Genomic DNA, 20,793 nt, shown 5'->3' on the forward strand with positions numbered 1-20,793 from the left:
CCTCAAATGTGTCCATAAAAAGTGGAGTGTGTCGAGGTGCGGTTTCAGCGAGCTACAGCAGTCAATGTGGGGATTTTTCTGGCGTACGCAAGTAATTTTTTAACATTTATTGATGCCGAATTATGACAGCGACTATTTTAGTGGAGCTAAATAAATTTTTCCTATGGCAATGAAAAGAGAATTTGACGAGGACTTGAACGACATAACGTTTGTGTAACTTGGTCAAATAGTAAAAAGACGACAGCGCCGCAAATAACTTATGTTAAAAATGGTATCTGTACGGAATGAAGGGGATATCAGACATGTCGTTAACACACGGATTGTCTTCTGTCCAATTAGATGTCTTCCAATAGCTGCGCCAGCTTATATGTTGGTAACTGATGATGTTCGCGTCTATTGGTGATATTCGTGGCTATTGAAGTTCCATAAATGAAACAAGAACCAATGATGAGATGGTTGCAATGCCCGCTCCACACACTGACAGACCACGGTCGTTGTTTCTTCACTTCCCTCAGTGAGCGCGGATTTTCAGCAGACCTGTGGTGCATATTGCGAACATTAATTTGCCCATGGTGTGTAAACAAAATTTTGCGCAGAAACGCCGCATCACTTAGCAATTTTCGCAGATACCATTCGCCGCGCGGGGTAGCAGTTCGGTCTCAGGCGCCGTGTCACGGTTCGCGCGGCTGCCCTCGTCGGAGGTTCGAGTCCTCCCTCGGGCATGGGTGTATGTGTTGTCCTTAGCGTAATTTAAGTTAGACTAAGTAGTGTGTAAGCTTAGGGACCGATGACCTCAGTAGTAGAACTTACAAATTTCCAGACGCCATTCAAAAATGTTCAGATGTGTGTGAATCCCTGGACCAAACTGCTGAAGTCATCGGTCCCTAGACTTACACACTATTTAAACTAACTAATGCTAAGAACAATACACGCACACACCCATGTCCGAGGGACGGCTTGAACGTCCGGCTGAAGGGGCCGCGCAATCCGTGACATGGCGCCTCAAACCCCGCGGCCACTTCCGCGGCAGACGCCATTCGGAGAACTGTAATCGATTATAAAAGTCAATGCAAAGAAACTGTTGACGGAGCGGAATGTAGAAAGAATGAAATGAGTTGGAATATAGTATTTGTAGGGCACTCCAGTGTCTGATCTCACTCGCATATTCGGCTGGTTCCGGCTGAGATTCGAGTCCTCCCTCGGGCATGGGTGTGTGTGTTTGTCCTTAGGATAATTTAGGTTCAGTAGTGTGTAAGCTTCGGGACTGATGACCTTAGTAGTTAAGTCCCATAGGATTTAACACACACTCGCATATTCATGCTGCCTCGTATGACATATCGATCGTGTGTTGCCGCTGCTAAAATATTAGTTGCTTTTTCTCTGATCAGTTGCTATTCTTTCTCGTTGGCGTATTGTATTCTTCACACTTGCACTTTCTTAAATTTTTTATGATGTTCGCAGAGAAACATCGAGAGGGGATGCAGTCGCAGGCTACTCTGTCAGTTTGGCGACGTATGTCACAAACTAAAACCGTATTCACGTTGTCGACTGTCGTGGGGACAGCTTCACGAGTAAGTTGTTTGATAGCAGGAGAGCATAGACTAATGAGCTTAAAGCGCCCAGGTAAACGCAAGAGCCGTGCCTACGGTGACGTTTTCTCGCATGTGGTGTAATAGGGCGGAAGTTTGTGTGACCTCTCGACCTGACGACAGGGCAGCAGGTTCGGACGCTGTTGCCTATTTACTATTTGATCAAGTTCCACACGAGTTACGTCGTTGGCGTCCTGTTCAAAGACTCTTTCCGTGGGAAAAAGCATATGGTACCGTTAACAATAACACGTCACCAACTATTGACATTAAAACTAACTTGCGTACGTCATAAAACTCGCCACAATATGTGCTATAACTTGGCGGAACCGCACGTAGATATACAGTGGTGAGCAAAACTTAAGGACGAAAGTAACTTCTACATGTAACTGAACTGAACGCGGTTCACTCACCGGTCAACGTTATTATAGCACTACACTCCTTCCCCATGTTCGTCTTTTCAGGGGTGCATTCGGCCCTGACTTTATTTTTATCGATGACAGTGCGCGACCGCATCGAACGGCGCAGGTGGATGACCTCTTGGAACGAGGGGATATTCGGCGAATGGACTGGACTGCCAGTTCCCAACCCCTCCCCCCTTCAACCCTCCCCGATTTAAACCTTATTGAGCATGTGTGGGATCAGTTGGAGGACGTATTGCAGCACGCCCACGTGCAACAACGCCCCTCCAGCAGTTGTCAGCCGCACAGCTGGAGGAATGGTACGCCCTGCCACAAGAATTCTAACCAGCCTTGTGGCCAGCAAGGGAGCACATTGCAAAGTCCTGGATATATTCGTGGTGGCCTATCTGAACTGCCTCGCCTTGCTATTCACAATATACATAAATGACCTTGTGGATAACATCGGAAGTTCACTGAGGCTTTTTGCGGATGATGCTGTAGTATATCGAGGGGTTGTAACAATGGAAAATTGTACTGAAATGCAGGAGGATCTGCAACGAATTGACGCATGGTGCAGGGAATGGCAATTGAATCTCAATGTACACAAGTGTAATGTGCTGCGAATACATAGAAAGAAAGATTCTTTATCATTTAGCTACAATACAGCAGGTCAGCAACTGGAAGCAGTTAATTCCATAAATTATTTGGGAGTAGGCGGTAGGAGTGATTTAAAATGGAATGATCATATAAAGTTGATCGTCGGTAACGCAGATGCCAGACTCCGATTCATTGGAATAGTCCTAATGAAATACAATCCGAAAACAAAGGAAGTAGGTTACAGTACACTTGTTCGCCCACTGCTTGAATATTGCTCACCTGTGTGGGATCCGTGCCAGATAGGGTTGATAGAACAGATAGACAAGATCCAGCGGAGAGCAGCGCGCTTCGTTACAGGATCCTTTAGTAATCGCGAAAGCGTTACGGAGATGATGGAAGACTGCAGGAGAGACGCTCAGTAGCTCGGTACGGGTTTTTGTTGAAGTTTCGAGAACATACCTTAACAGAGGAGTCAAGCAGTATATTTCTCCCACCTATGTATATCTCGCGAAGAGACCATGAGGATAAAATCAGAGAGATTAGAGCCCACACAGAGGCATACTGACAATCTTTCTGGAATAGAAGGGAGAACTGATAGGCGCACTCAAAGTACCCTCCGCTACACACCGTCAGGTGGCTTGCGGAGTATGGATGTAGATGAACGGACACAAAGAAGGGTAGCACGGTCAGTCAAAGGTTTGTTTGACTCATGGGAGAATGTCACGAAGATGGAACTGGCAGACGCTTGAAGATAGACGCAAAATATCCCGTAAAAACGTATGAGAAAGTTTCTAGAAGCAATTTAAGTGATGACTCTAGGAGTATAATACAGCTCCCCATGCATGGCTCACATAGGTATCGCGAAAACAAGATTTTACAGCGCTGACAGAGGCGTTTAAGCAGTGAATGGAACTGGAAAGAGCCCTAATAACAGTTGCAATGGGACATGCGCTTCACAGTAGTTGATAGGTCAGGAGTCGTAGACCCTGTGTGTGTGTGTGTGTGTGTGTGTGTGTGTGTGTGTGTGTGTTTTCACTAACGAGTTCCTTTTTTTCCACATCAGAGTGTAACGAGGATTCGGACGTTGACGGGATGGCGATGGCACCGTCTGCTAACATCAGAAGTTAACCTCATTTCACCGCGCTTACTCATGTTATTGCAGTGGATCTCGTATGTCTTTACAGTCTTTTATCGACTGATTTGATTTCGTGGCACATTGCGGAGGTTGCACGAGAGCTTGGATATTTTCCTAGCGTGTTCCCACACAAGTGGCCAAACATATGAAACAGAAGAATTATTTGGGTACTGTAATAACTGGGCAAAAGAAGCCTACACTGTGTGTAGAGCAGAACAAAAATAGGTTGAAAGGTTCAATTAAACACCTTTGGGTAATACTGAAAAATACAGCTATACTGAAGGCGGCAAATACCGTCATTTTGGCGTTATGTAGCACTTAACAAGAGAACAAGACACAGCCGATAGTAAAAACGACGCTGCGTTTTGCCAGGTAAATATTGTTTGACACGTTTATTCCTAGCGCCGTCAGAAAGTAAGTTTCACATGTCGTCCCACGTTATGGCCATTGTGCAATAAGAGCGGCACATTGTCACAGGAGAATACTTGCTCTGGCCTTCGGGCAGACAGTTGTACTGCGGCGCGAGTAATAGGTGCATCCCACAGTGCGAGTGAAATGGCGCGGCAGATTGAAGCGTACAGCAAAAGTGAAATACGCGGGAAAGAACGTAAGACACAAGAGCGTGCAAAAGTAAGCGAAGGCCTTTTACACCTGCACAAGAGTGCGGCATCCCGATACGGCGCGCACAACACAAGCTCTGTTTCAGCGTTTTCGATGGGAAGTTTCGAAACATTTGTTGTACAGTCCAGATCTTGTACCATGCGATTTCTATCTTTTCGGTAAACTGAAAGAGCATCTGGTAGGGTTGAGATTTTCCATCAGGCGTTCACACAGCGGTTCTCGAATGACTCCGTGACTAAGGAGCGAATTTTTATCTTCGAGGAGTTAAACGATTGGTAGTACATTACGACCGTTGTTCGCAGAGACTTGGTGACTTTGTTGAAAAGTAGTGTCATGCAAGACTGTAACTTTGACGTGTAGTTCAGCATACAATAAAAATTACGTGGTCTGCCGTAACGATGTGTAACTTTTTCGAGTCCCCTCGTATGTAGGCCTGCATATTTTCTCGGTCACACATATGTTGACGTTTCGAAATAGTAGGACGACACTTCTACTATTCGTTCATTTATCAGCCACATGGAAAATTCACCATACTACCTACGTCAAGAAAATCCGTTACGAATTTTGCTTTGGCAACTAACAAATTCAAGTATAATTTTTAGTTCCATAATTCGGATAGTAGATTCCGACTTCATGTGTAACAGATCATATCTCGAACCGCAGTTTCACGTTCAGCGCTGGACTGAGTGAAGTGACATCTAGTGTAGCTCCATTTGACGGCGACGTTCCGCTGCGTTGACTTCCAGTGTGAATCGACCTACAATCGTACATAACAATAATATTCGTTAGATGTGTTGTTGGTCCCCAAAGTGCGTCACGTTGTTGTTAGGCTGGTTGTGACTGTGAGCCCAGAAATGCCTCGTTCTAGCTGGAGTGTAACGTTCCACGAAGCGAATCTTGTGAGAGACAGACTTGCACGGAAGAAAGGAAGCGGGGGCTGGAGATAGATCCCTCTTGGGCAGGTAGCCGCATTCCTGTGTAAGTGGCCGCACTGAATGGCCAGAGAAACCTGTTCCCGGCCGTCTTTTGGGGATGCAGACAATATTACATAAGGCCACAGCCTTGAGCTCACCAACCAACTACGTCTTATCCTTCGAGATCCCTATGTTTACTGAATTAGTGTAGGTAACATGAAATGAGTGGAGGCAAATGGGGATGAAATCAATGAAGATTTAATCAGTCTAGTACCCAGTGTTGGTTTCTGTGCGAGGCTACTGTTTTAGTCCTCCTCCCCCCCCCCCCCCCCCCCCTCCACTGCCCACCTCCTACTCATCACAAACATAACTCGTCGTCACTGCCACTTTCATGTGGCTCCTATTCGTAAGATTATTATAATAGGACGTCCCTCAAGAGAATGCTTAACCCAGTGACGTTCCAGGGCAAACCACTTGTGTCCTCCGGACAAAGGAGAGGAAGGGAGGACACAGCCAGAGGATGCGAAACTATTGGATGAACATCAAAGGTGGTGGCGGTGTTGGTGATGATAATTAGTTAGCGTGAGTGTTTAGTACATTCCAGAAGCAGAACTTCTACCAGGAAATTGCAGTTCAGAGAAATACATGATTTTAAAAGCGTTCATCCAAAAATTTGACCTTTATGTAATTTGACCTTTATGTAATTTGACCTTTATGTAATTTGACCTTTATGTAATTTGACCTTTATGTAATTTGACCTTTATGTAATTTGAGAAGAATAACACGAAACACTACCTCGACAAAGTCCTAATTTACGCAATATAAAATCGAAGTTATCAGCATTTCACTTAATAGTAGAACTATGAACACAAATCTGCAAGGTATGTCTACGCAAGCGTATAAATTAGGGTGGTGCTTTTTTTTCAGTAATTTATGCCACAGGGAGCTACTCTCTCTATTTAATTTACGCAATATAAAATCGAAGTTATCAGCATTTCACTTAATAGTAGAACTATGAACACAAATCTGCAAGGTATGTCTACGCAAGCGTATAAATTAGGGTGGTGCTTTTTTTTCAGTAATTTATGCCACAGGGAGCTACTCTCTCTATTTTTTTTTTCTTAGTGGGGCAGGGATGGGGTGGTCTTTCCCGTGCTGTCTTGGCTCACTCATCTTCTTGTGATTTGCCTAGCGCCACCTGTGTGCAGTGGCCACGTCTGAAGGAGAAGACACCACACATTCATATAATTGATTCGCCGCAATGGGCAATGAATCCACCACCTTTATTGCGAGTGCACAATTACATTCGACTTCCTGCGGAATTCTCAAAGTAGCAGGCATGGAGGACATTGATGGGAGCTGCGGATGGGTGATCCTAGGTGGGAGTTTGGATCGGCCGTGTTGAGATAGTCTGTGCAGTTGCGATGAACACAGTGTCCGGATGGCACAGTGGTTAATACAGCTGCCTAATAAGCAGGAGATCTTGGGTTCGAATTCTGATCCGGCACACGTTTTCACTCATCATTGCTGATACCGCATGTAGTCCCAATGCAGCTGACATCAATAATTTCCTCCCTTTCTTTTTCTCTCTCTTCACTCCAACTTCAGTTTACATAATATGTGTCAGATTTGTTTTTGGCAGCAGGGACAGTTAGTTTATGAGTGGGCATCTTTATGTGGTGGTAGTGTTCTACACAAGTGGCCAGGCCGCAAGGGTGTTTTCCAACAGGATAACACCACATACCGCTGTTGTAAACTAACATACTCTACAGTGTGTTGACATGTTGCCTTGGTCTGCTCAGTCACCAGATCCGCCTCCAGTTGAGCACATTTGGGATATTATCAAACGACAACCCTAGTATCATGCGCAAATAGTATTAAACATTCCTGTATTCACCGAACAGGTACAAGAAGGCTGAAACTCCATCTCACAAACTGACATCCGGCACCTGTAAAACACAATTCATGCACAGTTACATGCTTGCATTCAACATTCTGGCGGTTATACCAGTTATTAATGTACCAGTGTTTCACATTTGCAATGGCTTGTCTCGAGGTTACATTAACATGTCATCTTGCAATGTTAATCACTTAAATATGGTAAATAGTCAAACATATTCCCAAAATTTCATTACTCTACATTAATCATTTATTGGTGTTCTGATTTTTTTAACGTCAGTCTTGTAACAATAATAATAATAATAATAATAATAATAATAATTACTAGATTAATAGCAAATTAACATTATTGTTATTAATTTCAGATGACAGAGGAAATAACCACAGTTAACAAGGAAGAGACTGGCTTAACACACGAATGTGGTGTGTTTGGCTGTATAGCTGCCGGCGACTGGCCCACACAGGTTGATGTTGCCCAAGTTATTTGCCTAGGGCTTGTGGCACTACAGCACAGGTACTGGACAACTTACAATCCAGTTATTTTATTGATACGTGTTTGAGAGCTGGAGAAAGTTTTTATAGTAACCTTGTAGAAACAATAGCATTCCATAACTCAGCTCATGTTCTAGAAGGTATCAATTCAACTCTGCCAGGTCAATTAATTTGAAATTTGAGTGTGTTTGTGACTCTATTGCCCCTTTCTGGTATTTCAGTTTCTTGTTTGGCAATCTGTGCACAAATAGCTATCACTTATACGTTCTGCATTTCACTCTTTTTATCTCGGAGTTTTTAGCGTGTCAGCTGCTTCTAGAATATGGGCACAGATAATATATGGAGGAAATAATTAACTGGGAAATGTTTAGTTCTTGCACCATTTTTCAAGAGATTTATAATACAGGATGAGTCAGGAGGTAAAGTACATGCTTTGAGGGGTGATAGTACTGGTGATTCGGAACAACAGTCAGAGGAACATATGCTCTTTTCTTAACCATATCTGACATCCAGTGTTTGAAAATAAAGAGCATCAGTCGCATGTCCTTCTTCACCAGCACTTGCATGCAAGTACAATCAAAGCAGCATTAGATTACATAGTGTTCTCTTTACTGACCCTTTGAGTGCACACTTCACAGTATCTCACTGAAACATATCCTGAGCATTGGACTGGTCACCATGTAGTCATTTCTTGGCCTCCATTAGATTACTGTTTGTGGGGTTGGCATAAGAGCAGAGTCTACATATGCAGAGAGGACACAACGGAGGAACTTATCACTCATATTTTCTATGTGTGTGTGCTTACATAAAGGACTGTATTAATGAGCTGAGATCAGCTACACAGCAGCTGTCTACAAGAACTGCAAAATGCGTTGCGGTTGATGGTGAACTTTAGGCCAGTGAGCCACATGAAATTATTGTGAGGGTTGCCCAGATAGTAATGCACTACATTTATTTCTTCAACAATTCTTTGTTGAACATAATGAGAATTACACACATGAAAAAATGGTGATTTATCTACACACCCTATCTTTCCACATAATCTCCATCCCATTCTATGAGCTTTCTCCAGTGCGTAAGAAGGACATGTATGCCCTGTAAGTAACAATCGTTGTCCTGGTGGCGGAGCCAGTGCTTCACTATGTGAATCACCTCCTCATCATTCTTGAAAAGTCTTCCACGAGTGGCATCCTGTAATGGTGAATGACAACATCAGCTTGTCACAGCATGTCAGGTGTGACAGCTATGGATGGTCTCCCGACCACTGCAAATCCTGGAGCTTCGCTGAACCGCCTTCTGATGAACTTGCCCTCTGTGCCCGGTGACTAACTGTACTTCTGTCGACTGCAGATGCCACGTAGTCTTTGCAGAAGTATTTGTGAATATTCCCCATTGATTCTTTCTCTGCAGTGAGAAATTCAATGACTGCATGTTGCTTGAAACTTACATCACCTACAGAAGCCATTCTGAAACTGTCCTGCAGCTACACTATCTGTTTGAAGTGACAGAAACTTGGCGCACTCGCTCAGGAGACTTCAAATAATACATATGTAATGTTTTGCATTCATAATATTGTTTTCGGCTGAGAAAAAAAATGCAGTTCATTACTTTCTGGCAACCCTCGTATTATTTGAACATCTTGTGTGAGGAAATGTACACAGTGTTTAATGTAGTGTCACCTACATTTGTCTTGTCCCCCAATGTATTCATCAGTTTCCTCAGAAACTGTTAAGAACAGGACATATGTTCATATGACTTTTTTGTCCAGAATCACTAATTCCATCAACTGTCAAAGCATATACCTTTCCTCCTGACTCATCTTGTAGAAAATGTGTGTGTGTGTAAGCATTGCAGCAATAATAATCTATGGCTTTCTCTTTTCAGAGGACAGGAGAGTGCTGGAATAGTTACCAGTGAAGGAAACAATGCCAAATCTTTCAGAGTCCACAAAGGCATGGGCATGATAAATAATGTATTTAATGATGAATCTATGAAGAAATTAAAAGGTAGGCATTGATTACATGTATTGTTGTAGATTTACTGTTGAAAGAAATAGAACAGTGTGGTTGCAGTACATCTACATCTTCTGTATTATAGTATTAGCTAACTGTGTTAGCGTGAAACTGGTTAGTTGTAAAATATTGCATCATAATAAAAATCTGTGTTATAAAATTTTACCTAAAAAGTTTTATGGCTAAATCTGCTTTTACAGGCAATTTGGGAATTGGACATACACGGTACTCAACAAGTGCAGCATCTGAAGAAGTTAATTGCCAGCCATTTGTTGTTCATACAACCCATGGTCCTCTTGCAGTTGCTCATAATGGAGAACTTGTTAACTGTGGTTCACTACGTAAGATGGTAATTGAAAAATATAACTCCTTAATGTACCCTTGTCAGTTCTAAGCTGTTGCCCTTTTAAGCTCTGATGAGTAATCACATCACATGCAAGATGTCTGTTAAAATTAAAAAAGTTTTTCACAAAATTAATTATTACTTTAACATCTGTAGGCAGTACAGAGATATGCAATTTATATATCACTAGTATCTCCAATACACAATGCTGGGCTCACATTCTGGAGGACGACGGTTCAATCCCGCGTCCGCCCATCCTGATTTAGGTTTTCCGTGATTTCCCTAGATCACTTCAGGCAAATGGCGGGATGGTTCCTTTGAAAGGGCACGGCCGACCTCCTTCCCCGTCCTTCCCTAATCTGATGAGACCGATCACCTCGCTGTTTGGTCTCTTCCCCCAAACAACCCAACCCAACCCAACCCAACACAATGCTGATTTGTGAGAGGATAATTATTTTTACATTACCTTTTGTAACAGTGACTCCAGTAAACTGTCTTTCGCAAGTTTACGTTATGTCCTCCTTCTGTGGCAGTGATATTGGGACTCAGTGTGACAAATTCATGATGCAGTAAAAAATAAAATAAAATAAATCAGCAGCAGTCATATCAAGATAAAGTTGTGAGAATGACCTTTAATTATTATGGATGTTTGGTTCTAGGATTAAATTGTCTATCAAAATACTAAAGTCCAATTAGACTTTCACAGCACTTTGTAGCACATGAAAGGTTTGCTGGAGATCATTGCAAAGGATATTATGTTAGGAAATGTAAAAGTTATATGGCATTCTTGGCTTAAATAACCCAAGGGGTGGTTTGAGCAGCCAGTCTGAAAAGGTGTTCTTCCTCTACATGCATTAACCCCTTTCCTTGTGGATATGTGAGAGTTGTATTGAATGGGTATTTGCAGTGTGTAGGTAAGTGTAACAGATGCATATATAGTGTAGCATTATGTTTATGTTAGAGGATGGTGATGGTGGTGGTGGTGGTGGTGGTGGTGGTGGTGGTGGTGGTGGTGGTGGTGGTGGTATCAAGAGAAAGGAGCGGTTGAAATTTGATGCCGACACACAGCCTACTTCTCTCGAATAGAATCAAGAGGCTGCCAAGCTTAATGCACCCATCTGGCAATTGGCTCACCATTGGCAGTGGTACATACCATCACTTCACAAGACACTGCAAAGAGATTTGAAATTTAATTGGGACCACTCTCCCTGTTGTCGGCCAAATACTCATGGCAAAAATTTCATTTACCACTAGGATTCAAACTGGCTAACCTCTGAGTCAAGCATGACACCACTGCCATACATGAACAACCTCAGCTACAGAGGCAGTGTTTTTCCTTGCTGATAATTTCAATACTATATCTGATATTTATCAAGGTGATGTACTTAACTATAAAGTAACTTACAAAATGAACTATCAAGTGTTGGATCCACTATTTCAATTGTTGGGATTATTATATCCATTGTTAATATATGAGAAAGAATAATTACATACCAATCAGCTATGTTTAGAGCTAATATAATTAGATCAACAGCATGATTACAAAATAATCCTTCTGCAGAACACAGTTATTCAGAACTTCTATTAAGTTCTGGTTTCTAATATGAGGTTTTTTTTGCTGAACTGGGCAATAAAGCATCTCATTTAGCATACTCTTGGTTGAATACAAGGAGAAACTGGCAGATCTGCTTATTCAGTCTTTCTCTGTCATCTGTGAATGTAGATATAACAACATAATAACAAAACAATTTTAAAGAGAGAGACAAATTCACAAGAAACACAAAGAAAGTACAATGCATTATTATTTGGTTGACTCAAATTATGTTAAAACAGGTATCAAAATCTGACCAGACACTGAAATGATAAAAGTTAATAATTCTTTTAGCAGCTTCTTCATGAAATTTTCAGTAGCTTCTTTATAACACTGTGAACAGTTTCTAGACATGAGAAAAGTCACTTCTTTCTGTGTGCAGTATCAATAGCAAGACAGAAACTATTATCCTAAATTTCTTTGATGTTGATATTTTAATGACCAGATCCATATTCTAGTGCCTCTCTTTTTCCTCCTTCAGATATGATAACAAGTTTCTGTGATCCTTAAGTAACCACGCAGGTTATATTATGAGCATCAAAATGGATCAGTATGATACTGGCAATTCCTTGGATGTAACACAAATAATGGAAGCAGAAGAGGTAATGGCATACTATGTAGTTCAGGCCTTGAGCAGTCAACATCCACATAACAAGATTGGAAAAACACACACACACACACACACACACACACACACACACACACACACACACACACACACACACACACACCGAGAGAGAGAGAGAGAGAGAGAGAGAGAGAGAGAGAGAGAGAAACATTATGGAATGTTGTAGCCACACTGAGGTGTGGAGTGAGTGATATCAACAGGCTTTAGTGGTGAAGAAGAGAGTGGTGGAAGCAAGGAGGACTGATGACTGGGAGAAAGAGGCAGCAGTGGCATGGGAGACGAATGTGGTATCAGGGAGACTGGAGTGAGGACGGTGCAAGTGCAGATTAATGTAGTGAAGTGGCAGATAGGTGGATAGGGGACAGATGAAATTGGGGCTGGAAGAATTGAAGGATGTGTCGTTAGGACCAGTCCCATCTATGTATATAGTTCGCAAAAGTTGATTTTGAGGTGGAAAAGGGGGGGGGGGGGATGGGGCTCCAAATGTCATGGACTGTGAAGCAAGCATTGATGTTTTGCATGTTGTGCTCACTGCCATTATGTGCTGCTAAGTATCAATTTTACTCTTGGTCACAGTTTGGCAGTGATCATTCATTTGTGTGGACATCTGATTAGTGTTCATATGCACATATGTCTGTCCACAAGTTACACCAGAGTTGGAATATGACATTATTGCGTTCACAGATGTACTTGCCTCTGATAGGGTAAGATAAACCTGTGACAAGAGAAGTACGAGGATAGTTTGAAAAGTTCTCGGAATCACCACGAGAGGTCAGTGATACTGCAAGGAGTTGTTCATGTAATATTCATTGAACTGCTGCCTGTAAACACATGCCATGTCAGTGCTATTGGAAGAGAGCTGTGGCGGTGATGTGGCTCTGTTGTTGTTGCTGCGTAGTGATTTGCAAAGCTAGAAAAAATAGAGATTCGAGCAATGATTAAGTACTCCGTAAAGAAAGGTATGAAAGCAAAGGATATTCATTCTGATTTCCAGAATACACTGGAAGACTCTGCTCCTTCATATTCAACTGTTGCCAAGTGGACAAATGAATTTAAATTTGATCAGGAGAGCTTGGATGGTGATGCGTGCAGGGGTCAGCCAAGATGTGTCACTACTACAGAAATCATTGCAAAAGTGCAAAAAATGGTCATGGAAGATTGCCGATTGAAAGTGTGTGAAATTTCTCATGCTTGCCAGGTGTCATCCCAAAGGGTATATCACATTTTAACTGAAGAATTGGAAAAGGAAAAAAAATATCTGCAAGATGGGTGCCGCAACTTTTGACGCTGGATCAAAAACGCATGAGAATGGACATATCGGAACAATGTTTGGCCCATTTTAGGAGAAATGAACAAGATTTTTTTCACTGCTTTGTGACCACAGATGAAACTTGGGTGCACTACTATACCCCAGGGACAAAACAACAGTCAAAGCAGTGGAAACATGCCGATTCTCTGCCACCAAAGAAAGCAAAGACAATTCCTTCGGCAGGAAAGGTCATAGCATCAGTGTTCTGGGATTTGAAAGGGATTCTGTTTGTAGATTATCTCTCCACTGGGCAAACAATTGCTGGAGAATACTATGCTAACCTCCTGGGCAAATTTCAAGAAAAGATACACGAAAAAAAGGCCTGGTTTAGCAAGGAAGAAAGTCATCTTCCATCAAGACAATGTGCGCCTGCCCACATGTGCCTTCACCATGGCAAAATTATACGAACTAAGGTATGAATTGTTGCCACACCTACCCTATTCACCTGATAAGGCTTCACTAGACTTCAATCTCTTCTCAAAACTGAAAATTTATTTTGGTGAACGAAGATTTACTTCAAATGAAGAATTGATAGCCGGAGTTGACAACTATTTTGTAGACCTGGAGGAAACTCAATTTTGAGATGATATCAAGGCACAGGCGCATTGTTGGACCAAGTGCATTAACCTACAAGGAAACTACAATGAAAATAAAAAAAGTTTCAGTGATGTAAGTACTTTTTTTCTGTTCTGTTCCAAGAACTTTCCAAACTACCCTTGTATACGATGCACTAGGTGGCTGCGCTGGGAGTCTTCCACAGGGTCATGACTCATGTGCCACAATTCTGTCTCATACCATTGGTACCCATCCAGCCCTGGTGTTGGGCTCTTTTCCCTCCACTGTTCAAATCACTGTCAAGCCATTCAGATTTTTCCATGATTTGCCTAAATCACATGAGGCAAATTCTGGAATGGTTCCCTTGAAAGGTCATGACTGATTTCCTTCCCCCTTCTCACTAAACTGAGCTTCTGTTCCATCCAAAATGACCTCATTATCAATGGGACATTAAGCTCTAGCATTATTTTTCCCTCCCCTCCCCCCCACCCCCACCCCACCCCTCCCTTCACCAAAACTCCTCCTTGCTCCTTATACTGCCTACACCTGAAACATCAAGTTACATGGCACAGTGGTTAGCAGACAGGACTCTCATTCAGGAAGATGATTGTTCAGATCCCATCTGGTCTTCTGGATTTGGTTTTTCTGTTATTTCCTTAAATCGTTCCAGGCAAATGCAAAACATATTTCCTTTTATAATCTGAATTTGTGCTTCATCTCTAACAACCCCACTTTTGACGGGACATAAAACTGAATCTTCCTTCCTTCTTTCCTCCCTCCATCTGACACAACCCTTCACACCAGTCAGTCTGCAGCTCCAGGACAGTGGTGGTGGTAGTAGTGAATGAGTGAGACTCTCTCTCTCTCTCTCTCTCTCTCTCTCTCTCTCTCTCTCTCTCTCTCTCTCTCTCTCTCTCTCTCTCTCTTGTGTGTGTGTGTGTGTGTGTGTGTGTGTGTGTGTGTGTGTGTGTGTGTGTTTATTTTTTTTTTAGTCACTCACCTGTATGAAAAAAAAAGAACATGGCTGAAAGTTTAGTAACAATTTAAATTTTGTTTATGTTCTAGTTGATCTCTTAACAACTCTTCTTCATGCTGAGTGATTTGTGTTTACTTTTTCCACTATTTAAAATAGAACAATGGAATGTTATATAATTGGTATATTCTGAATATGTCTTTAAAGTCTTTCCTGTTTCTAATTGTTTCTTTTACTAAATAGGTGCTGGCTCGTGGTGTTGGTCTTTCAACACACTCGGACAGTGAACTGATCACACAAGCTCTTTGTCTGAATCCACCTGATGGTGAAACAAATGGCCCTGACTGGCCAGCAAGGATAAAACACCTAATGCAACTTGCTCCACTCTCATACTCATTGGTGATCATGCAGGATGATCATATATATGGAGTAAGAGATCCTTATGGCAACAGACCACTTTGCATTGGGAAAATAGTACCCATAAAACTTAAAGATAGTAAGTTATTGTTATACATTTACTGCATTATACTTAGCAAATTGGTTGCTCATTGAGTTTAATCCACATTACCTGTAAGAACTGATACACATTGATTCCTTGATTTATGACAGACAAATAATTTTTGAGTTGCATACAATGTGGCATAAAGTAATTTAAAACTATTTTTGCAAAGAATATATAGTTTCTAAAGAATATTATTTGTACATTTTCATGAAATTTTAATGAGTTGGTAACAAAATGAATACTGTTGTCTGTAATAAAAGGATTATGTGTGAAACCAATTTATTGAGAGAATCATTATGGCATGGCCTTAGTAAGTGATGGAACTTAACATCAGAAAGTGAAAAACAGTGGTATTTAAGTATATCTCGCTGTTGCAGGTGAGCCATCAGAAGAGGAGGAAGAAGGTGAAGGTTGGGTTATTTCTTCAGAATCTTGTGGCTTTCTTTCAATTGGAGCTCGTTATGTACGTGAAGTGTATCCTGGTGAAATTGTGGAATTAACTAAACATGGTATCAAGACAATTAGCATTGTTTCCAGACCAAATGCAAAGCCTCAAGCTTTCTGTATCTTTGAATACGTATACTTTGCTCGCTCTGATAGTATTTTTGAAGGTACGTCAACAGAGTGGAGTCTTTGAAAGCTGGATAACTGTGTATTGAAATGAAATAATAACTCACATTTTTCCAGGCCAAATGGTGTACTCTGTTCGAATGGAGTGTGGCAGAGTTCTGGCAAGGGAAGCTTATGTTGATGCTGATATTGTGAGCTCAGTCCCTGAATCTGGGACAGCAGCAGCACATGGATATTCCCAGGAGGTACTTTTATTTTGTTTATTTATCATGAAAAAATTGTGAATTTTGCAGTTCTTAAGGAAAGGAGTAAAGTGATATATTGTCTCATAATGGTATGAAAGAGTTAAGTAGTGGTTTATTTTGAACTCAAAATAGACTCTACATGGGAACAGTCAGTATTCAAAAATGTCCAAGGGAACACAGTGTGTGTCTTCCCTTTACATTTTACAGCTTATAATAGCCACCAAAGGTAAAAACAGCTTTCAGACTATAGAAACAAGGTGTCAAAAGGCTGTAATCCACAAGTGAGCAGATGACAGCAAAGTCTATCAATAAATCAAAACAAAATAGATTCCCCAAAAATCATGTACAGGGTGAGTCAGGAGGAAAGGTACGTGTTTTGAGGAGTGATAGCATTAGTGATTCTGAACAAAAAACTTGATGTGGATTCCAAATGGTTTCTGAGATAGAACACTTTTAATGTACATTTCTATTTATTTTCTGTATTATTCATTGTCATTGTTTACAATGTACCACAGTAATATAGAGGAAGTTGAGACAAACATTTTGATACAGGGCACTTGTGGTCTATCAAGTTGGAAAACTACCTCTAACTGGCCTACAAAAAGGACCTAAACTACAGCACACGCATGTCGCACGAGGTTTGCAGTATTCTCGCGATCTTTCTGTGCAAACTCTTAGTCCTAGACAAAAAATAAATAGGGCCTTCTTTTGTAGCAAATGTAATTTAGTTTAATTGTGTACTGAGACACATTTTCGTTGGAGTGTGCGGTTTTCGAGTTATTAAAGAAAAACATACAAAAGTGATATTAAACGTGATCTATGTCAGAAACCATTCACAATAGGGCATATGTCCACATGAAGTTTTTTGTTCAGAATCACTGATACTATTGCATCTCAAAACATGTACCTTTCCTGCTGACTCACCCTGTATAAGTGCAAATGTATTGGATTTAGAGAAATGACTGTGAAGATATTTGAAAAAATTTAGAAGGCAGGGTAACCAGAAACTGAATAAATAATAGCTAGATTACTCATCCATTGCAGAAATAAGAAAGCAGGGGCATGTCATAATGCAGAAATATGCAGCGTACCCAGGTTAGCAAAAACAGGGAGACTGTCATGGGCTATGGATGTCAGAAGTTACTGAAGTTGGTATTGGTTGTAAGGTCCATAATTCGTTGAGAAAAATTATGCCATTCAATTAAGTCCCAGAATATGTGTGTTTAGGAGTGATGGTGTTATAAATGCCATGTAAGAACCTTCACTTTTAGTATGTACTTTCTCAGACAAAATTCAGTTTCAAAATGTAGGGGGTAGGTGGTGGTCTCTGCTTTAAAAAGTTCATATTTTTCTGTGTAACACAACATGAGACCACCAAAGTATCCACTCCTGTTAGGAAAACATTAAAAGTAAATATTGGGAGAAACAGTTTGCAGCAGCTTTGACTGCATCTTGCATTTAGATTTAAGATTACTTGAAGTCTCTGGATAACTCAAAAAAAGTTTGTTAGCAAAGCTACCGGAGACTTGAGACAGGAATATTTTAAAATCATAAACTTCAAAGTCACATAGATATAGGTATCACTATAAATTACAACCACTAAGTAACCAGAACAGAATGTTACACCAAAGCAATTTGCAATGCTGCTGTGAAATACTGTCTAATAATTTGCCATTTTTTATTTTGCAAATAATTAAAGATATTTGTGTGCACAAATTTGTGTGTTGTTAGAGACAGAGATGTCATTTTTATCTGAGTATACTAGAGAGTTATTCAGTAAGTCATAATTGTTCTTTTATAGTACTGGGAGGAATCCAAATAAAGGAAGGAGTAAAGGTAACCTCTCACCATATAACAGGTGTTGACCTGTTGACAGGCACATAAACAAATTGAAAAATTTACTGATCTTCCAGACAATGTCCTTCTTCATAGATAATTAGTAATTAATTCCTTTTTCTTTGAACTTAAAAATATTTTTTGTGTTTTTTTTTTCATATTGTTCCACATTTTGTTTTCTGTCACACTAATGTCCTTTCCCTGTCTGTGCCCATCCAGCCCTCTGATTCCTTCACTTTTCTTTGTTTTCTCTGTTGTTTGTGTACATGTTCTACTCATTCTGTATGGGCCAGTCAATGAAAACAAGACAGATGGAAAAAAGTGGGTAAATTGTTTATTATTTCAAAATCAATTGCTGTAACTGTTAATACAGTTACTCACTGAGATACAAGATGCCCAGTGCCTTCATGGAAAAATTTTTGCAGTTGCCCATGAAACCATGATTGTACACTGGTGTGCACCTCTTTGTCCGAAGCAAATCGATGGCACAAATGCCTTTCTTCAAGACTCCAAAATACGTTGTTTTGATACACTGCAGAAGTTTCACTGGAGAGCCCTTACGTGTCCTTCATATGGTCCTGAACCCTCTCCATGTGATTTCCATATTTTTGGAGCCCTGAAGAAAGGCATTCGTGGCTGTCAATTTGCTTCAGACAAAGAGGTGCACACCAGGATACAATCATGGTTCCATAGACAACCACAAACATTTTTATATGAAGCCATTCACCATTTTGTGTCACAGTGGGACAAATGTATTAACAGTTATGGCAATTAATTTTGAAATAATAATCAGTTTACTTAATTTTCTTCCCACCTGTCTCATTTTCATCTGACTGTCCCTTATACTATTACTAACAGAATTTAAGGCTTTGTTCATTTTATCTATGTTGAACTATCGCACCCTTTAATTCAGTAATTATAATTTATCTGTATTTAATGCAGGGTTTCTAATAGTTTCTTTCACATGTGGCAGTATCATTATTTTCACAGAGTTCTTGAAAACTGTTCTTATGGTTTTGTGTGGCATCTGAATTTTCTTCTCCTTCCCCCCCCCCCCCCCCCCCCCCCCAACAGTTTTGGTTTCTGTATCTTTAAACTTTAAATGTGAATAATGTAAAACTGTGTTCTTGTAACTTCGTAAACTTTTAATTCATAGCTTCTATATTTGATGTAAACTATGTTTACTCAGTTGTAATCTGTCAGACTGACAGACAAATACTGCACAACCATATTTCTTGCCTGAGCTTGTTTCTTCCCATTCTTAGTAATTTTTTTGTGTTGCATATTACAAATGTTTCAGTAAATTTCCAGTATAAGGTTACATTTACCTGAAACCTTTACATTATGTTTTCATCCATTTAGCTTCCATTGTTGCATTGATTAAATTGAATCATTGATAATAACAGAAAAAAAAACAGTTTATTAGGTTGTGCTTGGTTTTTTCTTTAAATCTCTATTTGTATTACAGTCTGAAATTCCTTTCGCTGAAGTTCTGTGTAAAAACCGGTATGTTGGAAGAACCTTTATCCAGCCGAGTACTCGACTTCGACAGCTTGGTGTAGCAAAGAAATTTGGAGCTTTATCTGAGAATGTGAGAGGAAAGAAAATAGTTTTGATTGATGATTCCATTGTAAGAGGGAATACTATCGGACCAATTATAAAATTACTGAGAGATGCTGGTGCCAGTGAGGTAAAGTTTATGCATTTATAATCATAGTATCTGCTCAGAAAATAGACAAGCCTATATTACAATAACTTGATTGTTCATTGGCTGACTGTTCCGTAGGTTCTTGGTAGAATATTTTATACATCATGAATGAAAAACACAAAGCTCTGGTGTGACATTCTACAATATTTTATTATTTTATAAACTGACTTTTGGCTGTTACACTGTAATCAGGAACTATGATAAATACAGAATGTGTAGCTGTGAAATTTTGTGGAATCAAAGATTTTAAACTAGTGCCTAACAGAACATCTCAGTTAGTTGCCAAATATGACATTTCTTAATATTTGGTTTCAGACTAAAAAGTAGAGGAATTATTTCAGTGAAAATGATATGTAAAATTATTGAACTTTGACAGAATATGTAACACTTTAAATAATTGGGCTACGTAACAAATTACAACAACTGTTCTAAGCAGAAAATATACTGAACAGTGAACTTTGGTGAGATATTCCAAGGGAGTGGCTGAATAAAATAATCTTTTCTTTAACAGGTCCAGTATTACTAGTTATACAAATGAGATTCAGCAGGCAAGTGAAACAGCTGTGATGATACAAAGCAAAAATTTTTTACCAGGGCAAATGAAACTACAGTAAAAAGTATAAAGGGGGAAAAATGGGGCATGTGAGTAGGAGGGGTAATTTACAACATTGTCTGGATGGGCTTATGAGTAGTATCTGCAGTTAGAAGAGGCCAGTGTGGGAACCATGTTTGATCATTAAGTACGAAGCTTGGTGAAATTGACATATGATTATTAATTTCCATTATTTCAAAGTAGTTTGTTTTCTTCCCTTTATGGATGTAATGAAATACTTCATGTTGCACCTAGTAACTATGGCCTTCTTTAAGCAGGTGGTA

General features: G+C 40.3%; 1 protein-coding gene across 4 annotated transcripts in view; it reads left to right on the plus strand.

Moving 5' to 3' along the window:
- LOC124569456 (amidophosphoribosyltransferase-like) overlaps nucleotides 1-20,793 on the plus strand; it is a 253,058-nt gene that overhangs the window by 219,757 nt on the left and 12,508 nt on the right. For 3 of the 4 annotated variants that reach the window (XM_047131066.1, XM_047131065.1, XM_047131067.1), the window contains exons 2-8: nucleotides 7,519-7,667; nucleotides 9,530-9,651; nucleotides 9,858-10,006; nucleotides 15,300-15,552; nucleotides 15,936-16,169; nucleotides 16,246-16,373; nucleotides 19,678-19,899. In XM_047131066.1, coding sequence (XP_046987022.1) covers nucleotides 7,519-7,667; nucleotides 9,530-9,651; nucleotides 9,858-10,006; nucleotides 15,300-15,552; nucleotides 15,936-16,169; nucleotides 16,246-16,373; nucleotides 19,678-19,899 — 1,257 coding nt within the window. Of the gene's footprint in view, nucleotides 1-1,465; nucleotides 1,572-7,518; nucleotides 7,668-9,529; nucleotides 9,652-9,857; nucleotides 10,007-15,299; nucleotides 15,553-15,935; nucleotides 16,170-16,245; nucleotides 16,374-19,677; nucleotides 19,900-20,793 lie in introns of those variants that run through there. The other variant, XM_047131064.1, reaches the window with a different exon arrangement.

The sequence above is a fragment of the Schistocerca americana genome, unplaced genomic scaffold, assembly GCF_021461395.2.
Source record: "Schistocerca americana isolate TAMUIC-IGC-003095 unplaced genomic scaffold, iqSchAmer2.1 HiC_scaffold_15, whole genome shotgun sequence".
Classification (NCBI taxonomy): domain Eukaryota; kingdom Metazoa; phylum Arthropoda; class Insecta; order Orthoptera; family Acrididae; genus Schistocerca; species Schistocerca americana.